Genomic DNA, 27772 nt, shown 5'->3' with positions numbered 1-27772 from the left:
ACCTCTCAGAGATCCTTGATGCTGAAAACACCTCTTGAAAACCTTTGGTGAGGACTGGAAAGCAAAATACATAATCATAGAGTCATGGAATGGTTTGTGTTGGAAGGGACCTTAAAGCTCACCTAGTTCCAAACTCTTGCTAGAGGCAGGGACACCTTCCACCAAACCAGGTTGCTCCAAGCCCCATCCAACCTGGCCTTGAACACTGCCAGGGATGGGGCATTCACAGCTTCTCTGGGTAACTTGTGCCAGGCCCTCATCAACCTCACAGGAAAGAACTTCGTGTATCTTATCTCAATCTCCCCTGTCAGTTAAAGCCATTCCCCCTCGTCCTGTCCCTACATGTCCTTGTCAAAAACCCCTCTCCGGATTTCGTGTTGGCCCTTTAGGTACTGGTACTGCTGTAAGATCTCCCCTGAGCCTTCTCGTCTCCAGGATGAAGCACCATCCTATTCGCATTAAACCTGCTCAAAAAAAAAATCATCGGAAGGGCGGACTCGGGTCTGGACGGGAAGCTCCTGCTGCTCCTTTCCCTCAGCATCTCTCCCGCACCTCCCTCAGCCCTTCCCGCTTTTCCAGGGCGCCGCTTCCCGCCCGGGGTCCCGTTCCCTGCCGTGCCTCTCACGCATGGCTGCGGGATCCCGCGGGGGCCGGGCCGGGCTGTGGAGCCGGTGGGGGCCTGGCCAGGCCGATGTGGGCCGGCGCTGCGGAGCCGGCGGGAGGCTGCGGAGCTAGGTCGGCGCTGCGGGGCCGCCCGCTCCCGCCCAGCCCCGCCCCACCTCGGAGAGCCAGCCCGCACTGCTGAGGGGCAGCGGTGGGAGCGGTGCCTCAGGGATGCTGCGGAGAGCGGGGCCGCGATGGCTGCTGCTGGCTGCCGTGCTGGGGGCAATGTGCTGCGCCGCGGTGGGGGCCAGCAGCCGGCGGCGGGCGGCCAGCCTGGGCGAGATGCTGCGGGAGGTTGAGGCTCTCATGGAGGACACTCAGCACAAGCTGCGCAACGCGGTGCAAGAGGTGAGGCGGGGGCTGGGTGTGGGGGACCCTTTCTCCCTCAGCCCCCTGGGCCGGGCCGAGCCGGGCCGCACCGCACCTGCGGGCAGCGCAGCGGCTCGATCCTCTCACTCATCCACCTTCGACGATCCCTGTGAGGAGCCGCCTCCCCGCGTCCCCTCACGGCTGCCGGCTCCATGCGTGCCACAAAGGAAGCCGGCGTCCGGCCCTGCTCGCGCCCCCCTGTGAGGAGCCGCTGCCTGAGCAGGGGGAGAGCCGCGGTGCCGCCGCCCGGCGCTGCCGCCCTCCTCAGGCGGGGAGGCGGGAGGTGCGGGGCGCCGGCGCGGCCCCTGCTGCGGTGGGAGGGCTCCCCTCAGTTCCTGGCGCTATTCTGCTCCCCGGCAGGGTTTGCCGGCCCGCTCCTCACATAGCCCGCGCACTCCTGCGCCCCTCGGCTGCTGCCCTGCGGCCCGGGGAGTTCCACTGTAAAGCCACCCGGGAAGATGGCGAGGAGAAGGTGCAGGCAAATAGTCCGCCTGCTTCAGAAAGTGAGAAAACAGCAGTACGTGGCACGGGGAGGACTGAAGAGAAGAATTACTTTATTGCCTTTGTACAGAACCAAGACAATAACAAGAGGTTATCCCAAACCAGGATCTGAAAGTGTAAGACAGTCCTGAAAACACATGTGCAGGAAGTGGTTAGAATCATAGGATGGCGTGGATTGGAAAGGACCTTAAGATCATCTACAGGCAAGGATGATCTTCCAGTAGACCAGGTTGCCCAGGGGCCTTCTGTATTTTGGTCTCAAATTGTCTACCCAGAACTGCATGGGACCTGTTTCAGAGCCAGGAACTCAGCCTAGACCCCGAGCTATTGTCTCGTATCCACTCCCAAAGACCTTGTTCCTGCATTCCCCTTACTTCTGCACATTTTCCCCCTTTGTGTTAAGAATCGTCCTTCCAAACTCTCTTTTCCTCTCATTCAAAAATTGCATGGTCCAAAACCATCTTTTACTGACAATCCACTGAGAAAACAGACTCTTGTTTGCTATAATTAGATAATTCCTGAACCTTTACTGTCTTCTGGACAGTTGCTGAAATCTGCCTCTGTCATTCCCTTCATTTAGACTGCAAACACATCAAGACAAACCATTCTTTTCATTCTTTTAAAAAGTATTCTTTACAATGCCAAAAAAGTATGCTTAGTTAAAGATCTAGTCAAAATTTCTGCCTGTTTTATTCTTCTGTTGTCAGTTATGGATTGAGGAATGGTCTATACACAGCACAAAATGTGGGTTGTCTGGACTGCATCTTAACAGATAAAAACTTTACACACAAAAAGGTTGGCAGCTGTCATTTAAAATTAACAGACATACCAGAAAGAGAAATCTTGTCTTGGGAAAAATCCTGTTATTCAGCCTGGCTGAACTTGTGGCCTCCTAGCTCAGTTACAGCAGTTGCAAATAAAAATGGGATGCAACTTAGTCACAGTTTGTGTTGTTTACAATGCCTTTTTGCTGACCTTACTCTGTCTTCTGATTCAGAGAGCACTCCCTTTCTTGTTGAGCCTTCATCTGGCAAAGACTGTGGGAACTGAAGTGGAGAATAAAATTCTGGATGTATGCACCCTGATCTATAGGACTCCTTCTATTGACTTCGGGGGCTCTGGCTATGTCTCTGCCCTGCCAGAACATTTTCATTTCTTTGTCGGTTGGGAAAGTGTGTCTGAAGTGTGTAGTGGTTTTCTGGGAAAAACAGAAAGCTGGGCTCTTGACTGGCATCAACCTGTGCAGATACCAACTTGTCACTAGTCTTTGCACACGTTATCCTCAGAGGGACTGACTTTGGCTTAAACAGTGCAGAGCTCAACGGTTTAGCTCATCACTGTTTTTCTAGTCCATTAGACAAGCTGATGCTGTCACTGTCTGAAACAGCTGAGTAAGCATACCCATACAGGGGGTTCTGTACTAATAGCATCACATAATTAAACAGGGTGCTACTGTGGGCTGCACAAGAAGCACTGCTGGTTCTCTTTTGTGTAATAGTTGCTAATTTTCAGTTGGTTTATTTAAATTTGGCAGATGGAAGCTGAAGAGGAAGGGGCAAAAAAACTGTCAGAAGTAAACTTTGAAAACCTACCTCCCAACTACCATAATGAGTCAAACACGGAAACCAGAATTGGCAATAAAACTGTTCAGACTCATCAAGAGATTGATAAGGTATGAGAAAACATACATAGCAAAACATATATAGCAAGCTACTGGTTCTTACCTTCAAAAATAAAAACAATTTTTCATATTTTGGGAAGAAATAAAACAATTTGGAGCATATACTTTCCTGGTTATCATTACTTTGGGATTTTATTGTCTCTTATTTGCTTGACTAATTACTGTGTAGGGGCACATGTTATGAAAGGTTAATGTGAAATAATAATTAATTTTGAAGAAGGTTCCTTCTGAAAATAGAACACAGAGCTATTACGTGGGTCATAAAAGAAAGACCATCTCACACTCAGCTTCCTTACAGTGAAGTTTTGAATAGATGAGGAGGTAGCCTTGTAATCTACTTTTTCCTCCAGATTAGGATTTTTGTATGATTGACAGCAAAATGGGAAAAAAAGGAGTGGGTGAGTTAAGTATTGCACAATGTAGGACTGAGAGTAACAAAAGGAGTAATAAAAATTGTAGTCTGATATTTTGTTCTTCTTTTGTTGTATCAGGTTACAGATAACAAAACTGGATCAACTGTTTTTTCTGAGACAGTTATTACATCTATAAAAGATGGAGAAAATAAAAGAAATCATGTAAGTGGGCACATTTTTTCCTGTTGAATATTAAAGAAAATGCTTTATGTTCATCACTCAGAAGAGGGTGATGCAGTTCACCTAGTGAAGTTTCTGAATGCTTTAAAACACACAAAACCATTATGGGTAAGCAGTCAAAAATGCTTTTTGTTTTTTTATTAATTTAACTTAGGCGTATTATGTTATGAATTGGAAGCAGTATTTCAATGTTGTGGTTAACTGAGATGCTTGATCTGAATATTCACTTTGTCTGTCAAATGTAAATGTTGTACTCAAATAGCAAAGATAGTTACAGAGCCCTTCCCAGCACGAATAAACCTTTAGTATAACAGTTCTTCATATATGTCCTCTTTGTGCTCTTGGGTTTCCTAAAAAAAATAACTTTCTAAACTTTTAACACTGGAAAATAAACTCCAAATTGTCTATCATGAGAAGTCTACAGAACAATATATGTCTGTAGTTGCTTTTCAGCCTAACCTAATTTAGAGGTTGCCAAGTTAGAGAAAAAGCTAAACGGGAAAATCAACCAAGAGACATATTTGGTTGTTATTTAAGGCAAGTGGGTAAACACATATATTAATTTGACCAAGAGATGCCTAACAGCAGTAAATCTGAAAATACTCGAAAACTTTAAACATTAAGGGGGAATATGAATAATTTAGGGCACTACAAGTTTGAAGAACTATTTTAAGAGTAATGGCATGAAATTGAGAATTGGAAAATTTGTGTTATAGCAAGAAAAATATGCTGCCAAGGAGAGACCTACCAAGTGGAAGAAAAATTCTGCCCAAATTAAAAAGCACTATTGTTTAGATCTGTAAACTTAAGACAAAAATACTGGGGGAAAATGGGTTACATAAAACTGCACTGGCCCCTTAGGTCATTATTATATACATACATTTTCATACTTGAAGTGTCGTGTGACATTGTGGGATGTCCCAGTCACTTTCCAGGCTGCAGGCCAGTAGGTGGTGGGAGAGTAATTCTGCTTCTTTGCTGCTTATTTTAAACTTTAGCAACACAGTAATAACATGCATAGGTTTTGTATTCTCCAGGAAGTTACAAATACAAACCTTCTGAAATCTGGAGATTATCTCAGTGGGTCTCTAAATACAGTCAGTATATGCTGTTCTGCAATGCATCAGTGATTCATCCTGCTGTGTATTATAATGTAGCAAGAGGTTTGTATAATAGTAGCTATAAGTATTGACAGTCATTTGAAAATGTATACTGACATTGTGTTACGAGGATAAAGAATTTGGTAGCAGAGGCTGTAGGGAGCCAGCTGTTGGGAACAGGACCCCTGTTCTAATGCTATTCCTGTGGCCTTCAGATTGGTGTCTCTTGAGAAGCATATATTTAGTTTTATTTTCAGTCTGCCAATTAAAAGAAATAGGCATGTGCTATCATACAAGCTCAACTTTAATCTTGTAAGAAAACTGAAAACTAAACGTGTTTCATAGGTTCAGCTTATAAGCTTAGCTTATGAAACTTAAAGAACCACAGCTCCTTCACTTTAGGTTCAAAACCGGGTGGTAAATACAACAATTCATCAAACACCATAGCAAAACCACCTGCTCTGAAATGTAAACTATATAATTTATTGCTGTGGTAATTAGTAATAACTGGAACTCCACAACCCTCAGTTCACGTTTATTCTCTGAGCCAAACTATAAGCCACTGAAATCACTGAAAGTTTTTCCAGTTACATTTTTTGGGTTTTGGGACATGACACAAAAGCCTCACAAGTGGGCAAAGATGTGTCTTGTGATAGGTCTGTGTTGCAATAGTAAATCCACATACTGACTGAAATGAAATTTGGCACTGGAAGCAGCTTCATGGAAAATAGGTTGTGTCTGCTTTTTTAATCACAGTGCCTGGCTTTTTAAATGACAGTGCCTGTGCCATCCCTGCAAACAGGTAGAATTACACATATCTATAGTGTATTTAGGTTTATACACGTACATATAGTTCAGATACACTATTACAGAAACATAAGGCATAATCTTACACACACACGCTTCTACCTCTCAGACAGTATTTCTTCTTGGCTTTACATCACAAAAGTATTCTCTTTAGACTGTTTTCTTTCTTACTGAATGGCTCAGTTGACAGTATTTTAATGGAAAGAAGACTATCTGTATTTAAAGTCTCCAGAAGAGGAATTGTGCTGGTTGCCATTTTTGTTAATGCAATCCAGTTCTTTGGAGGCACTGCATGACTTGGAGATGCCTTTTACATTCTCTGACTAACATTCACTTTCTCAGATATCAGTTAGGACTGGCAGTCACCAGCATAGATGTCAGGCTTTGATCCAACAGTCTTGTGCCTTGAAAGAACCTGAATACAGCCAAGAGGCAGCTGGATGTGCATGTTATGTCTGTGCAGGGTTTTACACCCACTTGCTCCTGAGTTTAATGCGCATATACTCTATAATTTAAATCTGTAGGGACACTGGTTAGCTTGCAAATTAACAGAGTTAATTTCTAGTAGTCTGCTCAAATATAGAATGCAGATAAAGTAACAGCACTCTTTATTACCATATGAAAATAATTTTTTTTTCTAGTTTGTTGACTAGTCCTGTTTCAGTTGTGATACATGAGCCTAACCAATGAAAAACAAGCATGAAAAATAAGAAGAAACAAAATTGGTACTGAAAAGATTTGCTGCACAAATGTTGGTTGCATTTCTACTCAGTTGCACTCAGAGTAGCATTTCATATAAGCCCTCTCTTCTAATCCAAAGCTAGTGTACTTAAGATTTTTTTCTTGTCTGTATTAATTTGATAAATAAAAATAACGACATGTGCTTTTTAGAAAGTTTGGGTTTTTTTCAGACAAGTACATCTTGTTGCTTTCAATTCTCTTTCTTGAAAGATGTTTTTAAAGATGCTAATATCTAGGGAGAGTATACCAGTACCATACATTTTTTATTTGTCTTTGGCACTGTGAAGCACATTCATTTCTTTCACTTGTCCTTGATGGTAGAGGCTCTCAAGGGCATGACTGTGCCTCCGCCTTAGTTACACAGTGCAGGTCAAAGTTTCTTTGTGGGAGAGGAAGGAGAGGTGCCTTCAGTGGATTCTGCACTCTTTCTTGCTTTCTCTGCAAAGGTGAGTGGGTGCCTGTGTGCACACACACATTTGGCACCACCCTCTGCAAATACAGCAGCTGGTTAGGAGTTTCAAACACATTCAGGTCCTTAGGAGATAGACTCCATGATACCAGGCCTTTATTTCCATGGTTAGAGGCTGATGTTTGGATCCCTGCAGGTCTGGGCAGGGAGGACTGTGTCACTGTGGAACTGCTTTTACAAGCTGACTTGGAAGGCTCTTTAAGTGACTGTCAGTCAGGTGACAGGTTTATCTGTAGAGATAGAATGGATAGTACCCCCATTAAAATGGCCTTGTTTAAAGCACTTTTCAGCCTTTATCTTCAGTCTCAAAGTAAAATAGCAAGAAGAAACAAAATAGTAGAAGAATTAAACATTAATCTCTGGGGCTCCATTTCACCCTTTTCTAGAGCAAAATTTGTTTTCAGTGGGTAAGCTGTAGTGCTCCATAACCAAGCTTCCACTTCTCTGCAGAGGTACAGGTTGGACAAAAAGGAAATCCATGGTAGTCCTGCGGAGAAGGGCTTGGGGGTATTAGTCAATGAGAAAATGAACATGAGCCAGCAGTGTGCACTCACAGCCCAGAAAGCCAACCATATTCTGGGCTGCATCAAAAGAAGTGTGACCAGCAAGTCAAAGGAGGTGATCCTGCCCCTCTACTCTGATCTCGTGAGACCTCACTTGGACTATTGTGTTCAGTTCTGGTGTCCTCAACATAAAAAGGACATGGAACTGTTGGAACAAGTCCAGAGGAGGCCACGAGGATGATCAGGGGACTGGAGCTCCTCCCATATGAAGACAGGCTGAGAAAGTTGGGGCTGTTCAGCCTGGAGAAGAGAAGGCTGTGTGGAGACCTCATAGCAGCTTTCCAGTATCTGAAGAGGGCCTACAGGGATGCTGGGGAGGGACTATTCATTAGGGACTGTAGTGATAGGACAAGGGGTAACGGGTTGAAACTTAAACAGCAGAGGTTTAGACTGGATCTAAGGAAGAAATTCTTTACTGTGAGGGTGGTGAGGCACTGGAATGGGTTGCCCAGGGAGGTTGTGAATGCTCCATCCCTGGCAGTGTTCAAGGCCAGGTTGGATGAAGCCTTGGGTGATATGGTTTAGTGTGAGGTGTCCCTGCCCATGGCAGGGGGGTTGGAACTTGATGATCTTAATGTCCTTTCCAACCCTAACTATTCTATGATTCTATATCCAGAACTGCTGAAGTAACTGCTTGATTCCTATTTGAGCAACTTTCATATGATTTCACTATGTTTGCAGCCACATATTCTGGAGTAACTTTCTTTTGGGATTCATACTGCTCCAGGGAGAGGAAAGAAGGAAGTGAAAAGGAGCTTTGAAAATTGAGAAGGAAGCATTAATGGAATGGAAAACGCAATTTTTTTCATTGTCATCACTGCAGGAGAACAGCTGGTGGTAGAAATTTGAACATGCAGCATCTTGGTGTTGATCTCTTCTCCCTTTGGCATGCCTGTGCCTCAAGGAGGACACTTACTTGGGCATCGTAGTCCTATATTTGGGTCCATTTTTTTTTTGCTTCATTTTTCACAGGATGTTTAGTTCCTGGTGACTTGCACTTAACAACCTTAAACTATCAATAGACACAGTAAGTGTATTCCTAGGTTGAAATTGTGGTGTCTGTCTAGCAAAAAATCCCATGATATCTAAATCTGGTAGGTTTTGTAAACTTAATAATTTAATTCTTTAACACTCTTAGTTTGCTTTTGTTAACTGTCCAGATTGCTCTGTCAACATAACTTGTTACATGAACCATGTCTTGACTATTACAGTTCTTCTTGACTAGTTCATTTTTTACCCTTTGCGTAATTCTCAGTGCAAGAGTAGATAAGGCAAACTGCACTTTCTAGTTAATACTCCAGGAGAGAATGAAGAGATCTGAATAAGCTGTGTCACTGGTTTTCAAGTCTATAAAAAACAGAGTAACTCAAATAGATTATTACTGTTATAATATAGGCTAAAGCTTTCTGAAAAAGAATAATAAAAAAGCATTACTAGCTTGCAGTGACAGCCTGTTAAAAAACTAAAACAATTTCACTGGCCTTTTGTAAGCAGAATACCTGCATGCACTCTCTTTTGTCACAAACAATGGGTAGTTTTTAAGTAGTACTTCTCAAGTGTTTGCAAGTCATAGCTTGATTTTTAAACCAAAATGCCTCCTGTAGGCTGGGTCTCAATCCACCTAAATTCCTGCAGGAAAGCTAATAGGTATTTCTTTGAAATCTTACCATATGTGAAAACCTACTGCTTTTCACCAGAAAATCTATCCCCAGTTCTTTCAGTCTCTTGCACAACTTCTTCAAGGCAGTATGATGTGTACATTGCCCTTCTGATGTTTTAAGTTTGCTAACCCATCTGATGCTAGCAGTCTGCTTAGTCAACCTCATCAGAAGTGACATCCTTCTTGTATGAGAGGTGTGATGGAGTGTGTGCATACCTCTGAGCATATATGTAACTCCATAAGCAGCAAATACTTCTTAATGATGCAAAAGCTATTAAGAGGTTTAATTTAGCTCATGGAGGATAGAATGGACTTATTGTCAGTCACAGTGTATCTCTAAACCCCACCTTTTTACTGGTGATCTGATGTTAACTGGACTATAGTTAAAAAAATCCAAAGGTTGGCCTGAATGAATGGAAAGACCAGTCATAAGCAGTTTGAAAAATGTGTGCCACCTCTGATTCTGCGTCCAGAAACTTCTCTGAGGAAGAAGGTGGGAAACCTCTGTAATTGCCAGCTGAGATGTGTCATTCAGCTCAGCTTCCACATTCTTATTTACTGAACTTAGTCCACTCTGAGTGGGTTTGTTACCTCAGAGAGAATGCTGTGTAGAAAGCTATGGATCCACACAGAGAATCAGGAATGGATAGTGTGTACAAATAGAAGATGTTTTGTAATACTATAGTGCTGCAATAGGCATGATATGGAGAAAAGTGAGACTGCCGTTTCCATGGACTCAGATATCATGCTTGGTGACCCTGAACAAACAAGCAGGTGTAAACAGCTGCTAGACCTTATCAGAGTGAAGAGAAGTAAGATGCCTTTTGCTGAGAGGTGAGGCAAACCAGGCAGGTGTTTGGGCTGAAAACACAACCACCAAAGGTCAGAGAACACACATCATTATCTCTTTTATTTAGTTTTTTTTTCTCGAATAGTAGCCTGGATTTACAGGCAAATAACTGATGCAACAGTAAATGGGTTACCCCTAATTAAAGGTATCAGATTGTGCTCTTGTTTGTATCGGTATGGGAGTCTGGAGTCATTCAGATAAGCTTAGTAAATTTACTTTGCTAGTAACAAAAAAAAATAATTGAAAGAGTGACTAGGATTGGACAGGTTAATAAATGGTTAAAAGGGTGGTGTCATAGTCAAGGGTTTGGGTGTCTCGAACATGGGGCCAGCATTTGTAGGCCAGGCCTACTGGGGGCTGGTGGAACTGCTCTGATAAAGAAAGGGAAGAGTGGTTTTGCTGGGAGGCTTGCCAGACTTGTCAAGGATGCTTTAAACTAGTTGTGTTGGGGGAGGGGAGCATCATTCCATCCAAGACATCCATTCAGTTGCCAGCACCTATAATAAATACTCTGAGCAATGTAGTAATAGTCTAGCCGCTCCAGCCAGTGAGCCGGCTTCATTTGGAGCTCGGATCAGATGCCTCTATACAAATGCCTGTAGCATGGGGAATAAACAAGAGGAATTAGATGTGGGCACATCTACAGGAGTATGATATAATAGGCATTACAGAAACATGGTGGGATGGCTCCTTTGACTGGAGTGTTGGAATGGAAGGTTACAGGCTTTTTAGAAAAGACAGGTCTGGTAGGAGGGGAGGGGGAGTTGCCCTTTATGTTAGGGATAGGCTGGAGAGTATGGAACTCTGTCTGGGGACAGCTGATCAGTTAACAGAAAGTTTGTGGGTCAGGGTTAAGGGGAAAACAGTGATGAGAGACATTACTGTGGGGATATGTTACAGACCGCCTGATCAAGAGGAACCTGTGGATGAAGAACTCTACAGACAAATAGGAAAAGCCTCACGGTCACAGGCCCTTGTTCTCATGGGGGACTTCAACCACCCTGACATCTGTTGGGGCGACAGTATGGCCCGGCACAAGCAATCCAGGAGGTTTCTCAATTGTGTGGAAGACAACTTCCTTCTGCAAGCAATAAAGGAGCCGACGAGGAGAGGTGCCCTGCTTGACCTTGTGCTCACCAACAGGGATGGGCTCGTTGGAAATGTGACTCTCCAGGGAAGTCTTGGATGCAATGATCACGAGATGTTTGAATTTGAGGTCCTAGAGACAGTGAGAAGAGCGTGCAGTAAGCTCACTGTCCTGGACTTCAAGAGAGCAGACTTTGGCCTCTTCAGGAACCTGCTTAGCAAGGTTCCATGGGATATAGCCCTAGAGGGCAAGGGGGCCCAAGACTCTTGGTTAATATTCAAGGATCACCTGCTACAAGCTCAGGAGTGTTGCATCCCAACTAGAAGGAAGTGCAGCAGGAGGGCCAGGAGACCTCCTTGGATGGATAAGGAGCTGCTGAGAAAAATTCTCAGGAAAAAAGAGGCTTATAAAATGTGGAAACAAGGACAGGTGGCCTGGGATGAATACAGGATGTTGTCAGGGTAGTTAGGGACCAAGTTAGGAAAGCTAAGGCACAATTGGAGCTAAACTTGGCAAGGGATGTTAAAGATAATAGGAAGGGATTTTATAGGAATGTAGCTAATAAAAAACAGACTAAGGACAATGTAGGCCCCCTCCGGAAACTTTCAGGAGAACTGGCTACACAGGACTTGGAGACGGCTGAGGTTCTGAATGGCTTCTTTGCCTCGGTCTTCACTGGCAAAGGCTCTGACCGCAGCACCCGAGTCTTGGAAGGCAGACGCAGGGACTGTGGAAACCTAGACCTTGTGCCCACTGTAGGAGAGGATCTGGTTCGAGACCATCTTAAGAACCTGAATGTACACAAGTCCATGGGACCTGATGAAATCCATCCGCAGTCCTGAAGGAGCTGGCAAATGAAGTTGCAAAGCCACTGGCCATCATATTTGAAAAATCATGGCAGTCAGGTGAAGTTCTGATGACTGGAAAAAGGGAAATATAACCCCCATTTTCAAGAAGGGGAAAATGGATGCCCCGGGGAATTACAGACCAGTCAGTCTGACCTCTGTGCCTGGCAAAATCTGGGAGCAGATTCTCCTGGAAGGCATGCTAAGGCACATGAAAAACAACAAGGTGCTTGGTGACAGCCAGCATGGCTTCATTAAGGGGAAGTCCTGCCTGATCAGTTTGGTGGCCTTCTATGATGGGGTTATGTAAATGATGGACAGGGGTGGAGCATTTGATGTCATCTACCTGGACTTGTGCAAAACATTCGACACTATCCCACATGACATCCTTGTCTCTAAATTGGAGTGTCATCAATTTGATTGGTGGACCACTCAGTGGATAAAGAACTGGCTGGATGGCTGCATGCAAAGAGTTGTGGTCAACGGTTCAATGTCTGGCTGGAGATCAGTAACAAGTGGTGTCCCTCAGGGATCGGTGTTGGGACCGGTCTTGTTTAATATTTTTGTCGCTGACATGGACTATGGAATTGAGTGTGCCCTCAGCAAGTTTGCCGATGACACCAAGCTGTGTGACTCAGTTGATACACTGGAGGGAAGGAATGCCATCCAGAGGGACCTTGACACACTTGTGAGGTGATCTGATGCCAACCTCATAAAGTTTAACCATGCCAAGTGCAAGGTCCTACACCTGGGTGGGAGCAATCCCAGGCACAGCTACGGGTTGGGCAAAAAGGAAATTCATGGCAGTCCTGCGGAGAAGGTCTTGGGGGTGTTAGTCAATGAGAAAATGAACATGAGCTGGCTTCAGTGTGCGCTTACAGCCCAGAAAGCCAACCGTATCCTTGGCTGCATCAAAAGGAGCGTGACCAGCAGGTCAAAGGAGGTGATCCTGCCCCTCTACTCTGCTCTTGTGAGACCTCACTTGGACTATTGTGTTCAGTTCTGGTGTCCTCAACATAAAAAGGACATGGAACTGTTGGAACAAGTCCAGAGGAGGGCCACGAGGATGATCAGGGGACTGGAGCTCCTCCCATATGAAGACAGGCTGAGAAGGTTGGGGCTGTTCAGCCTGGAGAAGAGAAGGCTGTGTGGAGACCTCATAGCAGCTTTCCAGTATCTGAAGAGGGCCTACAGGGATGCTGGGGAGAGACTATTCATTAGGGACTGTAGTGATAGGACAAGGGGTAACGGGTTGAAACTTAAACAGCAGAGGTTTAGACTGGATCTAAGGAAGAAATTCTTTACTGTGAGGGTGGTGAGGCACTGGAATGGGTTGCCCAGGGAGGCTGTGAATGCTCCATCCCTGGCAGTGTTCAAGGCCAGGTTGGATGAAGCCTTGGGTGATATGGCAGGGGGGTTGGAACTAGATGATCTTGAGGTCCTTTCCAATTCTAACTATTCTATGATTCTATGATTTCCTTCATATTTCCCATTGGTCTAGCTTAGTGTAAGGTTTTCTTCTGTCAATTTAGGCAAACAAAACTGTGTAGTACTAATAGATATCATGAAAGTAACACTTTTCATTAGTAATTCAGGTCAATGCCTGTGTTTAAAATTGTTTTAAAAATTGTGAGATCCTCATGTGCTGTTATATGGTATATCTATTCCAGTTAGACTCCAAAGAAAAATTTTACACAAAAGCAGGCTGGCTAAAGGACTGCCTCACTAGTTTTACCTATGTGGACTCCTACCCCTGACTAATTAAGTATTGAAGAAAGATTTTCTCAGAATAGAGTTCTCCTCATAAAAAATAAACTAACCGTAACACAGCAACTGTGCCTAGAATTGATTCAGTGTTTAGATGACGGTTAGTAAAAACACAGCAGCAAACCAGTAAGTTCTCCAGAGGGCTCCACAACAGACTTTCTCTTAAAGAGTCAGTGCCCACCCATTGCTTCATCAGTGTTCACCCAAGAGCCATGCACCACTTTAAAGCTTTCAGCGTTCTTGTTCATTGTGGAAATAAATTCTGGCTTGCCTGAAACTTTTCTTCTGTTGGGAGGTATACATCGTATTCAGTTATTTGCTGTTTCCTTGTTTGCATACTGGTTGGAACAACTCTTCTGCAAACAAGTCCCCATGGTGAGGGAGCAGTGTAAATCAAAGAGCAGTTGTTTACCTTTTCCCTGGCTTTAGTTTAGTCATCTCACACATACCATGCTGAGTTTCGGGAACCAAGGCTGTCCAAATGTCTTTTGCAGATCATGTTCAAGTTGTAGAGAGATAAAAAACCAAATCACCATGAATGATTTTCCTTTCTGCCTTTAGTAGATCTACCTATTAACCCTAAGAGAAATTAAATAGTTTTTTTTATCTTGAGTTAGCAGATACAGTCAGGAGAGTGAATCTTTCATGTGGTCTGGTGAAAATTCCTGTGATCTGCTGATATCTGTTAAAAGATCCTAATATGGTCTGTCTTTAGGCAGCACTGAAAATTGATCAGCAATGTTCTCTTTCCTCTGGTCAGACCTATGTAACAAAATTAATCACACAAGATGAAAAGCTTTAAGGCAAAAGAGAAATTTTTTCCACTGGTTTTGATTACATGGTGTAATGCATTGGCTCCAGCAGCTGCTTATTTGAGATTTTAGCTGAAACCATGTTATCTAATTAAGTAATAAGCTTTAGCTGGTAGGGTAGCAACAGTAGCAAAGGCTTTAGGAAATACAGGCTATAGTACTGGATGTAAAGCAGAAGTGTTTTGTCTTTCTGGTTTTTATTTACACCTGTAGCAGAATGGTTGAGATACAAAGGATACAGATGAATGGATTAAATCTGCAGCTGGTTTACATCAGTTCATCATGGCTGGGAGGCTGAACCAGTAACACATAGAACCATATATGATGAGCCTAAGTCTTCTGTAAACATTTCATGGGCTGTAGGAGGGGTACGTGCATCAGTATCATTAAAATGACTCTGGTTTTACACCAGTGTGTTGGATGAGACAGAATATATGTGATCTGTGATTGCTTGGCCTTCTGTGCAGTTGTTTACGGTCAGGAAGATGCGTGAGATGCTACTAGTCCAGCTTGATGGTGTTTTTTACTACAATTTCCAAAGGTAAACCATGGAAATTGAAGGAAAGTGGTGAATTAAAGTCTGTTTCTCTTCAGTTCCATTTCAGCAAAGATTTGGCATATGTGAGGGAAAAAGCACTGTAGAATGGTGGCTTCAAATGTATTCTCTTGAGAAATGCATTTCTGTGTCAGCTGAGTGAGTCTCACTTTGTCCTTTCTCCCATCTTGATTCAAAACCAGCATTCTGGCATCTTTTGCAGAGTGAGTGGCCTTTTTTTTTGCCTGGCCTTTTGAGGGGCTGAATCACTTTGATAGTTACCACAGAGGAAAACCACACCAGTGAATGTATTAGTTTTCAAATCGTGGTTGTTCACTACTTCAGCTTATAGAAAGAACCCCACCTCCAACCTTTCTACCTGTCCCAATTCTTACCTTAATAAGAAGTGCACTTCTCCATTCCAGTTAGTAATATATCATAATACAGCAGAACTAGTAAAAAGATACGCAGGGTGGGGTTGGAATTTCAGATTTGTTTACTTGTTACCCTGTCTGGAAATGACTCAGAGCCTGTTCTGTGGATTTATATCACATGAGGAATTCCTCAAACGTGTTCCCTTAGAAAGCGCACTCATCCCAGATGTAGGATGAAGCATCCTAAGGCATGTGGAGTGGCTGACATCACGGTGTCACACACAGGGTGGTCTTTCTTTGTCCATGAATTGTCTTGGGCATTATACATGCTAAAAAGCTGTAATACATTCACATTCTTACCTCCCGTTTGGAAGGACATAAAGAGTATGCTGAAGACCTTTTTTCATTTCTTCTTCGTTGGAATTTGTTTATGAAATGAAATGATTATTCATGAATTGTCATCATCTTGTTGTTGATATCCTCTAGACACATGATTTCAGACATAAAATTAAAGGGAAAAAAAATTAAAAGGCGCTATTGTAATCCTAACAAATGTCCCAAAGAGGAGGTCTGGAAGAAGCCTCAGAAAGTCAACATCTACCACACAGATGCCTACTCCATCTTTAGGCAGACATTCATCTCACGTGCACTTAAAATACTCAAGCCCTAGAGGCAATATATTCCAATGCTTTTCTATGCTCACTCTAAAATCTCTATTGCTGTAATTTAAACCCCTTCTTCTTCCATCTACAGCTCATGGAAAATATATTATTTCTTTCCCCTACAGTAACAGCAGTCAACTCTGCTATAGGCAAAATCCGTTGAGGATGAATTCTTACCAATCTATTTCTGTTCTAGTATTATCTTTGGCTGACACCTTAGACATAGTAAATAAGTCTGCTGAAACTGTAAACTACCAAATAGGCATAACATATAAGAATGAAGCATGGAAGATTCAAGCTTGAAATAAGTTCTGTGAGGGACTGGGCACAGGTTGGAATCTTACTCAGTGTACTGCTCCTAGTTCAGTGATTAAGATTAGCAAGTAGCTATCAAGTACAGAAATCTTGTTTTAAACTGTTTTGTTTCTGCACAGCTGTTTCACATCCTTGCTGTGTACAGCTTTCATAAATTTTCAAAATTTACATAGTTTGGTAGTGAATCATGGAAACTTTTTAGCTGCCAACTGTAGAGAGAAAGGACGCCTGCATTAAACTCCAACCTCCAGGCACACCATTACATCAAAGCTGTATCATTATAGGATTACTGACTACTTAGAAATAATGGCACTTCAGAGCTTCATTACACAGTTTTACAGTGCTTCCATAACTATTACTGTATCTCAAGATATTTGGAATAAAACTTAAGACTTTTTAGACCACAAGGTTTTAGACTCATCTTCTGGTTATCAAAGGTCAAAGAATTGTTGTTCTCCAATTGATACATCCACAGGTAGATGTTTCTCTAGTAAGAAAGTTAATTGCAAAACCATTAGGAAAACTTGGTTTATGAACATGTGTCAATAATTTGACCTCATTTGATAACCTCATACTATGTAAAAAAGTTTTTCTTAACAGGGAGCAATTAAACATGGAACACATGGATGTTGGTTTTCGGTCTCAGATTGTCCACCTTCAGCATGTTCCTTCTCTGTCTAGTTACAGATATAGGAGATTATAGAGTCTCTGTGTGTTTAAAAACCAATGGACTGAGTGTGTAGCATAGCACCAAGTTTCCCGAAAGCCTAAGAAGAGATTTTGCTGTCAGAATTTCTACCATCCTGCTCTGCCTATGGTATACCTGACAAACAGGAGAAAAGTAGAGGAGTTTCATGTTATAACCTGTCCTGCCTGCTCTAGGGAAAATGTGTGGAATGAGACAAGACTTCTGCTATTGCAGACAGGCACTGCAATATGTAGCCTTGTATATATGTATATGGCTGTATACATCTATCTACATCTATATACATGTGCACAGACCTTTACTCATTTCTTAGTTGAATAGGTCTTAGTTAACAGACTAAGTTAATTACGTGTCAGATTACAATTCATGGGTTTTTTTCTGTTAATTTTGAACAGTTTTTCTGGTGTGTCTCCTCTTACACCATTGCAAAACTGATTGAAATAAGCACTTTGCATTGTTTCCCACTCAGGAGCATTTACAGAGAGTATAGTCTTGCCAGGATCAGATTATTAGATTCTGAGAAAAGAGAGAGTGACAGAAGAAAATTGACTGCTTCTGCAGTTATCTGCTGTGAAATTATTACATGACACACAGAGATATTGACCATGGATGAACAGAACATGATCTGATAGAGCATCTGGGCATCATTTTTCTCATTATCCTGAGGCATTTGTCAGGAATCTTTTATATTTTGTTTTTGTGTGTAGTTTCTTTTTTTCATTGATGTCTCAGTTTCTTGAAGCTATGGATAACAGAACTTTTTTTTGACCTATTTTGACCTGGAGCATTAACTGCATAAGAGTCTGATCAGTGACAGGATCACGGTATTTGTGGTGAGAATAAGCAGGTGATGTAGAAAGGGGTGGACTTCTTACACTGACTTTGGTGGTGGCAGTTTACTGGGTGACTACAACCTGCTTCAATTAATTCCCTAGGCTTTTTTAGAGCCTGTTAATACTAACATAGTTATGTTGCTTTTAGTACCTAAAGCCAAGCTCAAGTGCCTTCATGTACATGTACAATTCATGTAGACATATCTTGCATTCACTTGTACTGCATCATGTGGAGAGCCAGAAATAAACTTCCTACAATTAAGATTTTTTCTGTTTCTTGACAGGGGAAAGGAAATGGGTGAGATTAGTTTTGTGAAGTTCAAGACAGAACTGAGGGAGTCACTTGAGTTTTCTTACTTATTAGTTTTGAGCTCAGAAGTCACATTCCTGTTGAACAGCCACACAAATAGCTGACTTTCCCACATAGCACCAGGATGTGACTAATACCGTAGCTTGCAATTCGCATGCCTGCTCTTTTTAGTATGCCTTTTTTAACAGTAGTCCTTATTTTTAGTAGTACTATGTACTTGGCAGGACAACAGTAAGAGACTTGCTCTGTTGGAAAGTATTACAGAGGTTTTGAGATATTTCAAGGCAACTTAATTCATATCTCATCAAAGACAAGTGCATTATGTGCCCTGTCTAGACAACTAAGAGATTAAAAAATGGAACACTAGTGCAATTCAGACTGTGGTAGTAGTTTCCACAAAAAACAATATTCCATTCTGTGTAAGTCTGCCATTTTTTACATACATGTAGTACGTGCATGATATAAACCAGGTTTTATGCCCTTTTTCCTTCCTATTCAGCAGTTTTTGCCATCTGCTACATTAAACAAGACCAGTCCAACATGAAATTAAAACAAAACCTAGAAAGGGATATGTAAACACAGAAGTAAATGTTAACTCTTAGAAGTGACAATCGCTAAGAAATGTCAGTTTAAAAGTGAACAAGTGATTTTGCTAGAGCACTCCAGCTACAGCTGAAATGATCACTGCCTCACAGATATAGTTAGGTGAGCTCTGGAACTGTTTGGGAAGGATCTGCAGCTGCTACATATGCAGGTTAACATGCGTTTTATTTGAGTTACAGGCTTTTGAGAAGGAAATTTCCTTATAACAGAAGTTTTTAAGAAACATGTGAAGGGACTTCTTGTTCAGAGAAGCTTTTGAAGCATAGTCATCCCACTAGTCCTACCATACTTCACTAGCACTAACATCAGTCACTTTTTTATTCTCAAGCATGCAGATTAACCATTCTTTAGGAAAGCAAAGAACAGCTTGGCATAATCTGCCAAAGACAGGAAAACTGGTGTTTCTTTCAGCAGTAATTGCTTTAGCAGTCTTATAATATAGTTGCCGTGGAACCTTTTCCACAAAATTTCAAGGTTTTGTTGGGTACTTTTTTCCCTGTTGGTTTTGGAACAGATTCAACTTCTGAATTGATTTTAAGTGTTGCAGGTTATTCACTACAGAGTACAATACTGTATAACAAGAGCCGACAGGATACTGAGTATGTACTTACAAGTACATAGCATGCTCTTCTCCATCCTGGCTTCTGTTGTTTATGGGTCCTAGTGTACCCATCAGTAAACAGAGAATCCTACTTTCACTTTGCATTATTCTTTAGCACTTCTCAAGCAGCATATTTCTTTGCTGCTACATTAACTGGTATAACATCATAATGGATTTCAGAGAGATGTATACCATTGTAAGTGTAGCTAATTCTGTCTTTAAGCCATCTGCTCAATTTGTATGCTCTGTTGCATGTCAGAAGCCAGCATCTCCTCTCCTGCATGTCAGAAAACAGCAGCCTCTGTCCTCAGTTTACACAGTTGCTCCTGCAAAGACAAAATATTCTGAGAAATAACCCAGTGTGCAGAGCTCCAGAAAAAAAAAATGGATTGTTCGGGATCTATTGTAGCTCATGAAGATGTTTAGGTTTGCTCCTGGTCTGGCAACTGTTCTGTCTCAAGGTAGCCTGATTAGAACAAGTTTGTGGCTGATTAAATAAATAAAATAAATAAAAAGATTAAAAGGAAAAAAAAAAGATAAACAGTCGCACATCTGCATGTGTAAGCATTACTGAGTTCTGCATTGACTATGGATTATAATTCCTGGGTGAAGGAAGTTGGCGTGGAATGTGGCACAAAATTTCACTAAGATCACATGAAAGCAAGCTTTTTCCATGCCAGGAAAGAAAACTGTGAAAGGATTTTTCCCTCAACTGAAAAGCCTCATAAAACTGGAAGTCTGAACTGGTGGGACACAATTCAATAAGAGAGGAAAAAGAAGTTTCTTGGCAAGCAACTTATTAGTGCTCGAGAAGGCAGTGACTGGAGAATTATAACTTTGATGTTAGGTGGTTTTATAGCTAGAGAGGGAGTTATTCTATGAGCTTGAAAACGATTGGGGCAAGATTTCTCCTTTGTGGAGAGGGACAGTTGGAAAAACTGAGTACAGTGAGAGCTGGCTGTTTGCCTGAAAGTAGATGGAACAGGAATGAAACAGTATAGTTTATTCTGAGTATGGTTTATACAGAGGGATCCATAAAAGAAGCTGACAAAGCTGTAGACAGAACATTGGCCAGAAAGAGCATGGCTGCCGAAGAGAAGCAGCTCACTGCTAACTTGGAACTAAAAAGCCTAAAACATACTATATAACACTAGGGTATTGACCCATCTGATTATGTAGCAACACAAAAGCAAACAAGCAGAATATGCACTGTGCTGGAATAATGAAGTTTCAAAAGCATTCTGGTGATTTATAGCAGCCTAGACCTGGTGATACTGTCTTAAAATAGCTGAAATGACTGCTTCTTCTTTATAAACATATAACCTGGATATTGTGTCATTGATTTGAATATAATCAGGCCACTGACTGTGTTTGGCTTCTGTTCTGTGTTCTGCGTAATCAAACTGTGAAAACATTTCAGGTAGCCAAAATGGGTAACTTAGACACTGCTCTTCATGCAGAGCAGCCTTGTCTCACAGAGGGCAAGAAGCTTCCATAAGGTTTAATCTGGAGAAGATGTGAAGACAGTATAGATATCACACATTGTAGTCTTTTCCTCTTTCAGTGATTACAGTAATTTAAGAGCTTTACTTTAACTTCTTACTGACCTGGTCTTCAGCGCAGCTGAAGCGCAAACCCCAACTGTGCTGGTGTGGAAGAAGTCAGCACTTTGGGGAGAAGTGATCTGAAAAGTAGAAACAGAAGATTAAAAGCTTAGTGGAAACTTTTTATAAAGGTTTCACAAATTACATTGATCTGCTGCAGCAAATTAGGTTAATATCTGCCAAGGAGCAGTCAAGTGGTCTCTTCAGAGAATTCAGGGATTTCTGGTATAATTCCTTTGTTTTTAATTGACCAATAGGAAAAAGATAGCATCAACCTTATGGTGGTACAAACAAGTGATGAAGAACAAGTGACTCAGAACAGTGCTATGATTTATTCTTCTGTTGACTAGATTGTTTGCAGCCTGGAGAAAACACTTTTTAGAGAACAGGGTTAATCACATGTTTTAAGAGGTAACCATCAGATGGGTTCACACCACCCCTTGCTATGAGTCAGACACATCAGGGATGTGCAAGCATATACACTTACTCTCCCTATTATCCTCACTTCCATACCTGTGAATTCCTGACCACTTTGTTCACCCTGTGCAGCACGAACAAAAGATGAGCCACCTCTACCACGGTGCTTGTGGGACCTCTGGGTGAAGAAACTTTAGTCCAAGTTTGTGATTCAGACAGAATCTCAGGTGTCATTCTCACATGAACATTTTTGTTAGAGCCATTAAAGGATTCCAGGTTTGAAAAGCTAAACACGTGCTCGAAGACATTGTGAGGCTGAGGCTGGCCCTAGTGTCATAGCCAAGGGACAAAGGCTGATACACTAAGGAGAACTGTAGGCCTTTTTTTTTCCCGTAGGATGCATGTGGCTCTTCAGCACTTGTCAATCTTAGTGTTTAAATCTGTCTGGTAAACACTCATACAGCAAACAAGGAGGGAGGAAACACTGAGTTTGTTACATGCATCTCAAGGGTGTGCAATGTAGAAATCAAGTTCTTCGACAGTCTAGAACGTTACTAAGTGGACATTAACTCCATCGGCAGCAGGATGATGCCAGATGAATGATGTCAGCAGAGGATCTCCTCCTGCATATTTTGCAATATTCAAATTAAATTGAAAAAGGACTTAAAATTTACATGTATTGGTATTTAGACATTTGCAGTTGTGATCTCCCAGGTGATGGGCTACGATGATAGATACATGAGAGAATACCATCAGTCAAGGAAAGGAAATCAAACAGTGTATGACCTCTACTGCTTTCCTGAGGTACTTGCTATAAGGTAGTGCTGCAGTTACCAGCAAGTCCCAGGGACATTTAATGTTACCAGTCCTGTGGAAAGCAGCATTGCATTTTTCAGCATAGAAATTATTGCTCACAAAAAAAATCACACCGCAGATTGCCCACGAAAAACTTGTCTGCCACTTGCAAAGGGGGGCAGTTAATGGGAAATGCATTTCCCTTCCCCCTTAGGGTTGTCCTTGCTGGCTTAGGGAAGCTAACCATGCTGCAGTGTTTCTGTGGCTGGCACTAACATTGTGGGGGAAGAAAAGGGAGGACAGCATACAGCTACCTGGCCTGGGATCCAGAAAGCTGTTGCAGAATGATCTCCCATGGAGCATAAAGATACTCTTGGCTGCTGCAGCTGCTGTAGCACGTCCTCTTTCCTTTGGTCTTGCCCCCATCTGGAAAAAACAGCCAGCAAGTAATGAATCACAGCTGTACTCTAATGCAATTTGAGTAAATTTAATACAAATGTCTTCAGCCACCCTCCTCCCCCCAAGAGCCTGCAGAGCAAGATAATTTGTTTTCTTGAGGTTTATGGTACTAATATTTATACCAGAAGTCAATCTATCCAGCAATCTGGGGCCACAGTATTTAGGTACACCAGGGAGATGGCATTTCATTTCTATTTCAGAGCTGTGGCTGTATGAAGAACCAAAGCAAACTTCTTTTCTTGGTTCCTAAATAAGAAATACAATCATTCCAAACCACCTGATATTTCAAGAGGTATGATTTTCTGTCACACAGTGGCAAATTGCTTTCATCTTTTTCCTCAGGAGTGCATCATTGATGAAGACTGTGAAACAGGGAAATACTGCCAGTTCTCCACCTTTGAGTACAAATGTCAGCTCTGTAAAACCCAGCATACAGTAAGTCTTGAATGAGATGTGATTTTCTGTGGTCTTTAGAAACTCAATATAGAAGTTATTGTTAATGTCAGCAAGTCAAAATTAGTAGAAAAGAATATGGAAAGCTTTTTGCATGAGGTTAAAAATGGGTGTGTAGAGCAGATTGGGCTGGGTTGTTAGTTTTTTTTGGGATGAGGGTGTTTGGGTGTTCCTGCCTGTTAATACAACTAAGTTTGAAAGTTTCTGTTCTCACATGCTTCAAAACCTGCACTCTAGTCCTCCTAACTCAAGCTTGACTTGTTAGGTGGCCTAAGTACAGTGTAAACTAACATACTGTAGGTTGCCAGTGAAACAAGCAAAGATGAAATGCTGTGCCAGCTCCTAAGGCTCAGCTGACAGTTGGTTGCTTCCAGCTCTTGATTCACAGAGAGTTGCAGCAGTGAGTGCTCTTCACTTGTACAGTGCTGTAGCATAGTTATCACCTGAAGTCATCCTCTCACGTGAGTCATTTACATTGTTTGAATCTCTGAACATCAGAAAGCAGTATATTCTTGTCTTTTGAGCTAAATGTTCTTGATAGTAGCTATGATTAGGTTACCTCCCGTGAGTCACAGGTAGCTGAGAAGTTCAGGCTTTTCCTGTGATGAAAATTCAGTTTAAGAGCAGTCTGTTGAAAAAAAGCTTTTTATCTGACTGTCCCTTTTCATCTAAGTTCTGCTGACAGCTTCTTGTGAAACAAATTCATTCCTCAGAGCATTTACAGACAGTTAAGTCTACAAGCAAGCAAGCCCTGCTGTAAAGTCATGTAATCAATAGATTATAATTTAAAAGCACCAGGCTGCTCCTGAAATGACTGAAATATTCGGTAACTTCAGGGAGCTCTATTGACTTCAGTGGAGAGAATGCTTGCTTAAACACAAGTCCTGAGTATATGCTGAAGTGTCATTAAGAAAGCTTATTTTTCATATTTTAGAAAACGTTAAATGGATATTTTTTCATGTTAACGTGGAATAATGAAAAATCAGCATTGGGGTGACCTAACACCTACACCCCCTCACCACCCCCTGCTTTTTGCAGCCCTCAGAAGATGTGTAGGATAAACAAAGTAAAAATTTGGTCCTAGCTACACTCCTGCTGTAAAGTGGGCTCAGACTGAAGGTGCTGCGACCAATTCCCTGATCCAGAACCCTCACAATTTCAAAACATTTTTTTTTTTAATTAGCAGGTCTTACTCGTGCTAATGTAGTCCCACTCTGTGCCCTGTGCTCAGCACTTCCTGTTGGATCCACTGGGCAAGAAATTCTGATTTTGGATGGCTGCCCAGACAGGGCTTCACAAAGACAGAAAACAGCTGTTAAAACGCTGACCTACAGTGAATCCAAGATGTTAATCAAACCACGTAAAAGAGAGAAACAATGTGACACCCTGTTTGCATTAGGTTGGGTTATTAAGTGTGTATAGTTGAAGCAGGCAGACAGTTACCATACACAGCTGGCTCTAGTTAGATTTGCACTTCTGATTCTCAAAGATGATTTTTTTCAGAGATTTTTTGTCACAGATTCTTAGCTCCTGATGAGGCCTGGTTCTTCTTATTACTGAAGATGGATTTTAGTAACATTTTTCCGCTTTGCTCTTAGAAATCATCCTTCTGAACAAACTGTAAATTCCTGACTGCATTTAACAATGAAAACCAAACAAAAAAATTGCTAATGTTTTCATTGACAATGTTTTATTTGTTAATTTCTGCTTCCCCTGATTGCAAATGGCTGTCTTAAAATCTATTACAATTTAGGATGTCTGGGCTGCTGATCCATTTTCATGTAAATGCTAAAATAAGAATTCAGGTTTTGTAAGATTGGAAGTACAATAGTATAGGAGGAGTGCTGTTACTCTGCTGTGGAGTTCCCTGTCTGGCAACTAGTTCTGAGTTTGCTTGAAGCTGAGAATCTAAAGCAGTTTGGTTTAAAAAGTGAGAACATGACACACATACTTTTAAATCGCATATATGCGGTTGTCTTCAGGACCAAATCTAGTTGTATGTTTAGCTCTCTGTTGATATATGCAAATACTGCTAGAGAGACAGTTTTGTCTTGTGCTTTTTCCATTTGCAAGCACTGCTCACGGGATGTTGAATGCTGTGGAGACCAGCTTTGCGTTTGGGGTGAGTGCAGGAAATCCATTTCAAAAGGAGAGAACGGCACTATTTGTGAGAACCAGCACGACTGCAACCCTGGAACATGCTGTGCTTTTCAGAAAGGTACAGAGGTTTGCTTTTTATCCTATTCATTTTATCATACAGGAGTTGGGAGTATTTATATTTAGTTCAAGTGGCTAAATCCCTACAGAATCAGCGTGTCATTCTGCCTTGGTCTGTGGAGCACACCTTGGTAACTTCATTGTAAAACTTCAATAGAATTAGGAGTGAGAAAAGTCTGACAAGAGGTTCATAGTAGTCAAAGAAAAGCCTGTTGCACACTAGAGATGACACCAGCATGAGAAGCTCAAAAATCTACTCTTTCTGAAGGAGAGTGTCACACATTTAAAAGTAGCAGAGCTCAGCATCAAGTTTTCACCCAGTAGAGCAAAAGTAAGAGAACTAAAAACGTACAAAAGAAATTAATGAGATTACTGAATGTGGCTTCTCCCTTCTCTCAGCAGGCAGACCATCAGAGACACATTGCAGATATATTTCACACTCTGAGTTTTATGACAGCCTTCCAAGGCACCATGCTATTCAGTACTGACCAGACAGCCAAGATACGTAGAGGAATTGTGTTCCAGATTATGTTGTCAGTCCACATGGGAATGTGAAACTTGATTTACAGAAGGTAGGACAGGAGGTGAAGGCATCAAGCCTGAAGTCAGTCACAGAAATCCTGTCTGGTCAGGGCCCAGTTTCTTCTACTGTTTTATACCCACTAGTTCCTTGTAGTTTTTATCATAGTTCACCTTAATTTTGCAGTGATAGGATACAATTCCAACCATCTTTCCACACAGGTAGCTATTTCTGTAGATATTTTTTATCTGGCTCTGCTAGAGGAGGGTTCCCCCAGCCCTGCATCAGATTTCTGCCTAAAGCACTTAGAGCTTTTTAGCATTACATAGTAGACCTTCAGTGATAAGTAAGTTTGGTGAGAACAGTTTTATTTTCCCTTTATTAGATTTCTGCCTAAAGCATTTACAGGTTTTGCCAACCCCTGTTGAGCTTTCATTGTAGTCTGATTCTGAAATGAGACAGAAAGGGCACTTTTAATAAATACCTGTTACTTTCACCACACAGTTCTTTGTATCTGCTTATGCTGCAGAGATGAGTAAATTAGTAATATGCATCCCATTTGTGGTAGTAGCACTAGGCTGTCTACTGTGAGGGTAGTACTGCTGCTGTAGCCTTGATTTCCTATGGGATCCAATCAAACTCTGTCTTCATGATGATTATTTCAACTGCATAAGACAATCACAGTGAGTGTAAATTAGTGTTTGGCTTGAAATGAAATTTAGTGCAAACATGTAGCTTGGGAAGGAACAATGAAATAGATAGGCATAGTGACTAGAGTTGTGAACACAACTGTTAAAACTTTAAATAGCAACAGATTTTTATTCTCTATGCTTGTCTGATGTAGCAGTGCTTTAGGGCTTTTCAGGTTGGGCCTTTATCATTAGAGTATTGCAAAAGTTTGTCCTAAATATTGGAGTGTCTTTACATAGATATTTTTAATATAAAACTGTAGTGAACTTTGGAGCATTCACTGCTTAAGATAATCTGTTTTGGCATTAGGAACTGATAAGTCATATCCATTAAAGTACATGTCTGTGTACACACAGACATATGTATTTTGACCAAGGCTGTTTATAAAACATAAATTCTGAACTCTTCACGTTTTATTCTGCCATACCACAAAATATGAGGTGAATGAAGCCAAGAGGAGGAAGGGAACTTTGATAGGAACATCTGGAAAAGCTGAATGAAAGATTGACACTAAGTTGCTAGCATCAGGAAACACAAAAGGCATTATATTTTGTTACACAGGTCGAAACTGACAACTGTACAGAAACAAAGTTACCAAGTCCCCAATGCCATCAGACAGCTTTGCCTATTGCAGAGTGACTACAACAAATTAAATGTGGAGTAGTAGTTCTTGTAACCTCATTTAGTCTCGTAACGATTGCTCTGTATTTGTACCACTGCAAAGAAATAAGAAAAATAAGAGTTTCAAAATACTGATATTTCTCTATTCAGGTTTTAAGCCATCAATGCTATGTGTTGTAAACAACTAACTGTAATGTTAGTTTTGTTGGTTTTAGCATAGTCTTGCAGATCTTCAAGGGATGGGGTTGTGCAGTACTATTATGTTGACAGTAGTCTCTTCCTGAAGCAGCACAAGTTGATCTTGCTCATTAAGCATAAAGTTCCGCTCTTTTACTCCCACCTAGTGGAAAGAACATTAAGTTATGGCTCCTTCATATGTAAAGGAACTTAAAAAGTGATAAAAGTGTCTTTTTATATCATGTGTATAGACTTTAAGATCAGGTCATCTCAGTTTAGCAGACAGTTAAACATTTCTCTTAAAATTAATTTACTGTGGCATGCAGAAGTGATAAATGCCACATCCCTGGCAGTGTCCAAGACCAGGCTGGA

At 41.6% G+C, this 27772-nt stretch overlaps 1 protein-coding gene across 1 annotated transcript in view; it reads left to right on the top strand.

Annotated features, from left to right (window-relative positions):
* The first annotated feature begins 757 nt into the window (after positions 1–757).
* Positions 758–27772, top strand: part of DKK3 (dickkopf WNT signaling pathway inhibitor 3) — a 32095-nt gene continuing 5080 nt past the window's right edge. The window contains exons 1-5 of the mRNA XM_005150643.3: positions 758–1011; positions 3068–3205; positions 3706–3789; positions 23065–23157; positions 25249–25393. Of these exons, the coding sequence (XP_005150700.1) occupies positions 835–1011; positions 3068–3205; positions 3706–3789; positions 23065–23157; positions 25249–25393 (637 nt within the window). The 5' untranslated portion in view covers positions 758–834. The remainder of the gene's footprint in view (positions 1012–3067; positions 3206–3705; positions 3790–23064; positions 23158–25248; positions 25394–27772) is intronic.

The sequence above is a fragment of the Melopsittacus undulatus genome, chromosome 8 (genome assembly GCF_012275295.1).
Source record: "Melopsittacus undulatus isolate bMelUnd1 chromosome 8, bMelUnd1.mat.Z, whole genome shotgun sequence".
In the NCBI taxonomy this organism is placed as follows: domain Eukaryota; kingdom Metazoa; phylum Chordata; class Aves; order Psittaciformes; family Psittaculidae; genus Melopsittacus; species Melopsittacus undulatus.
This window is presented reverse-complemented; position numbering and strand designations above follow the sequence as displayed.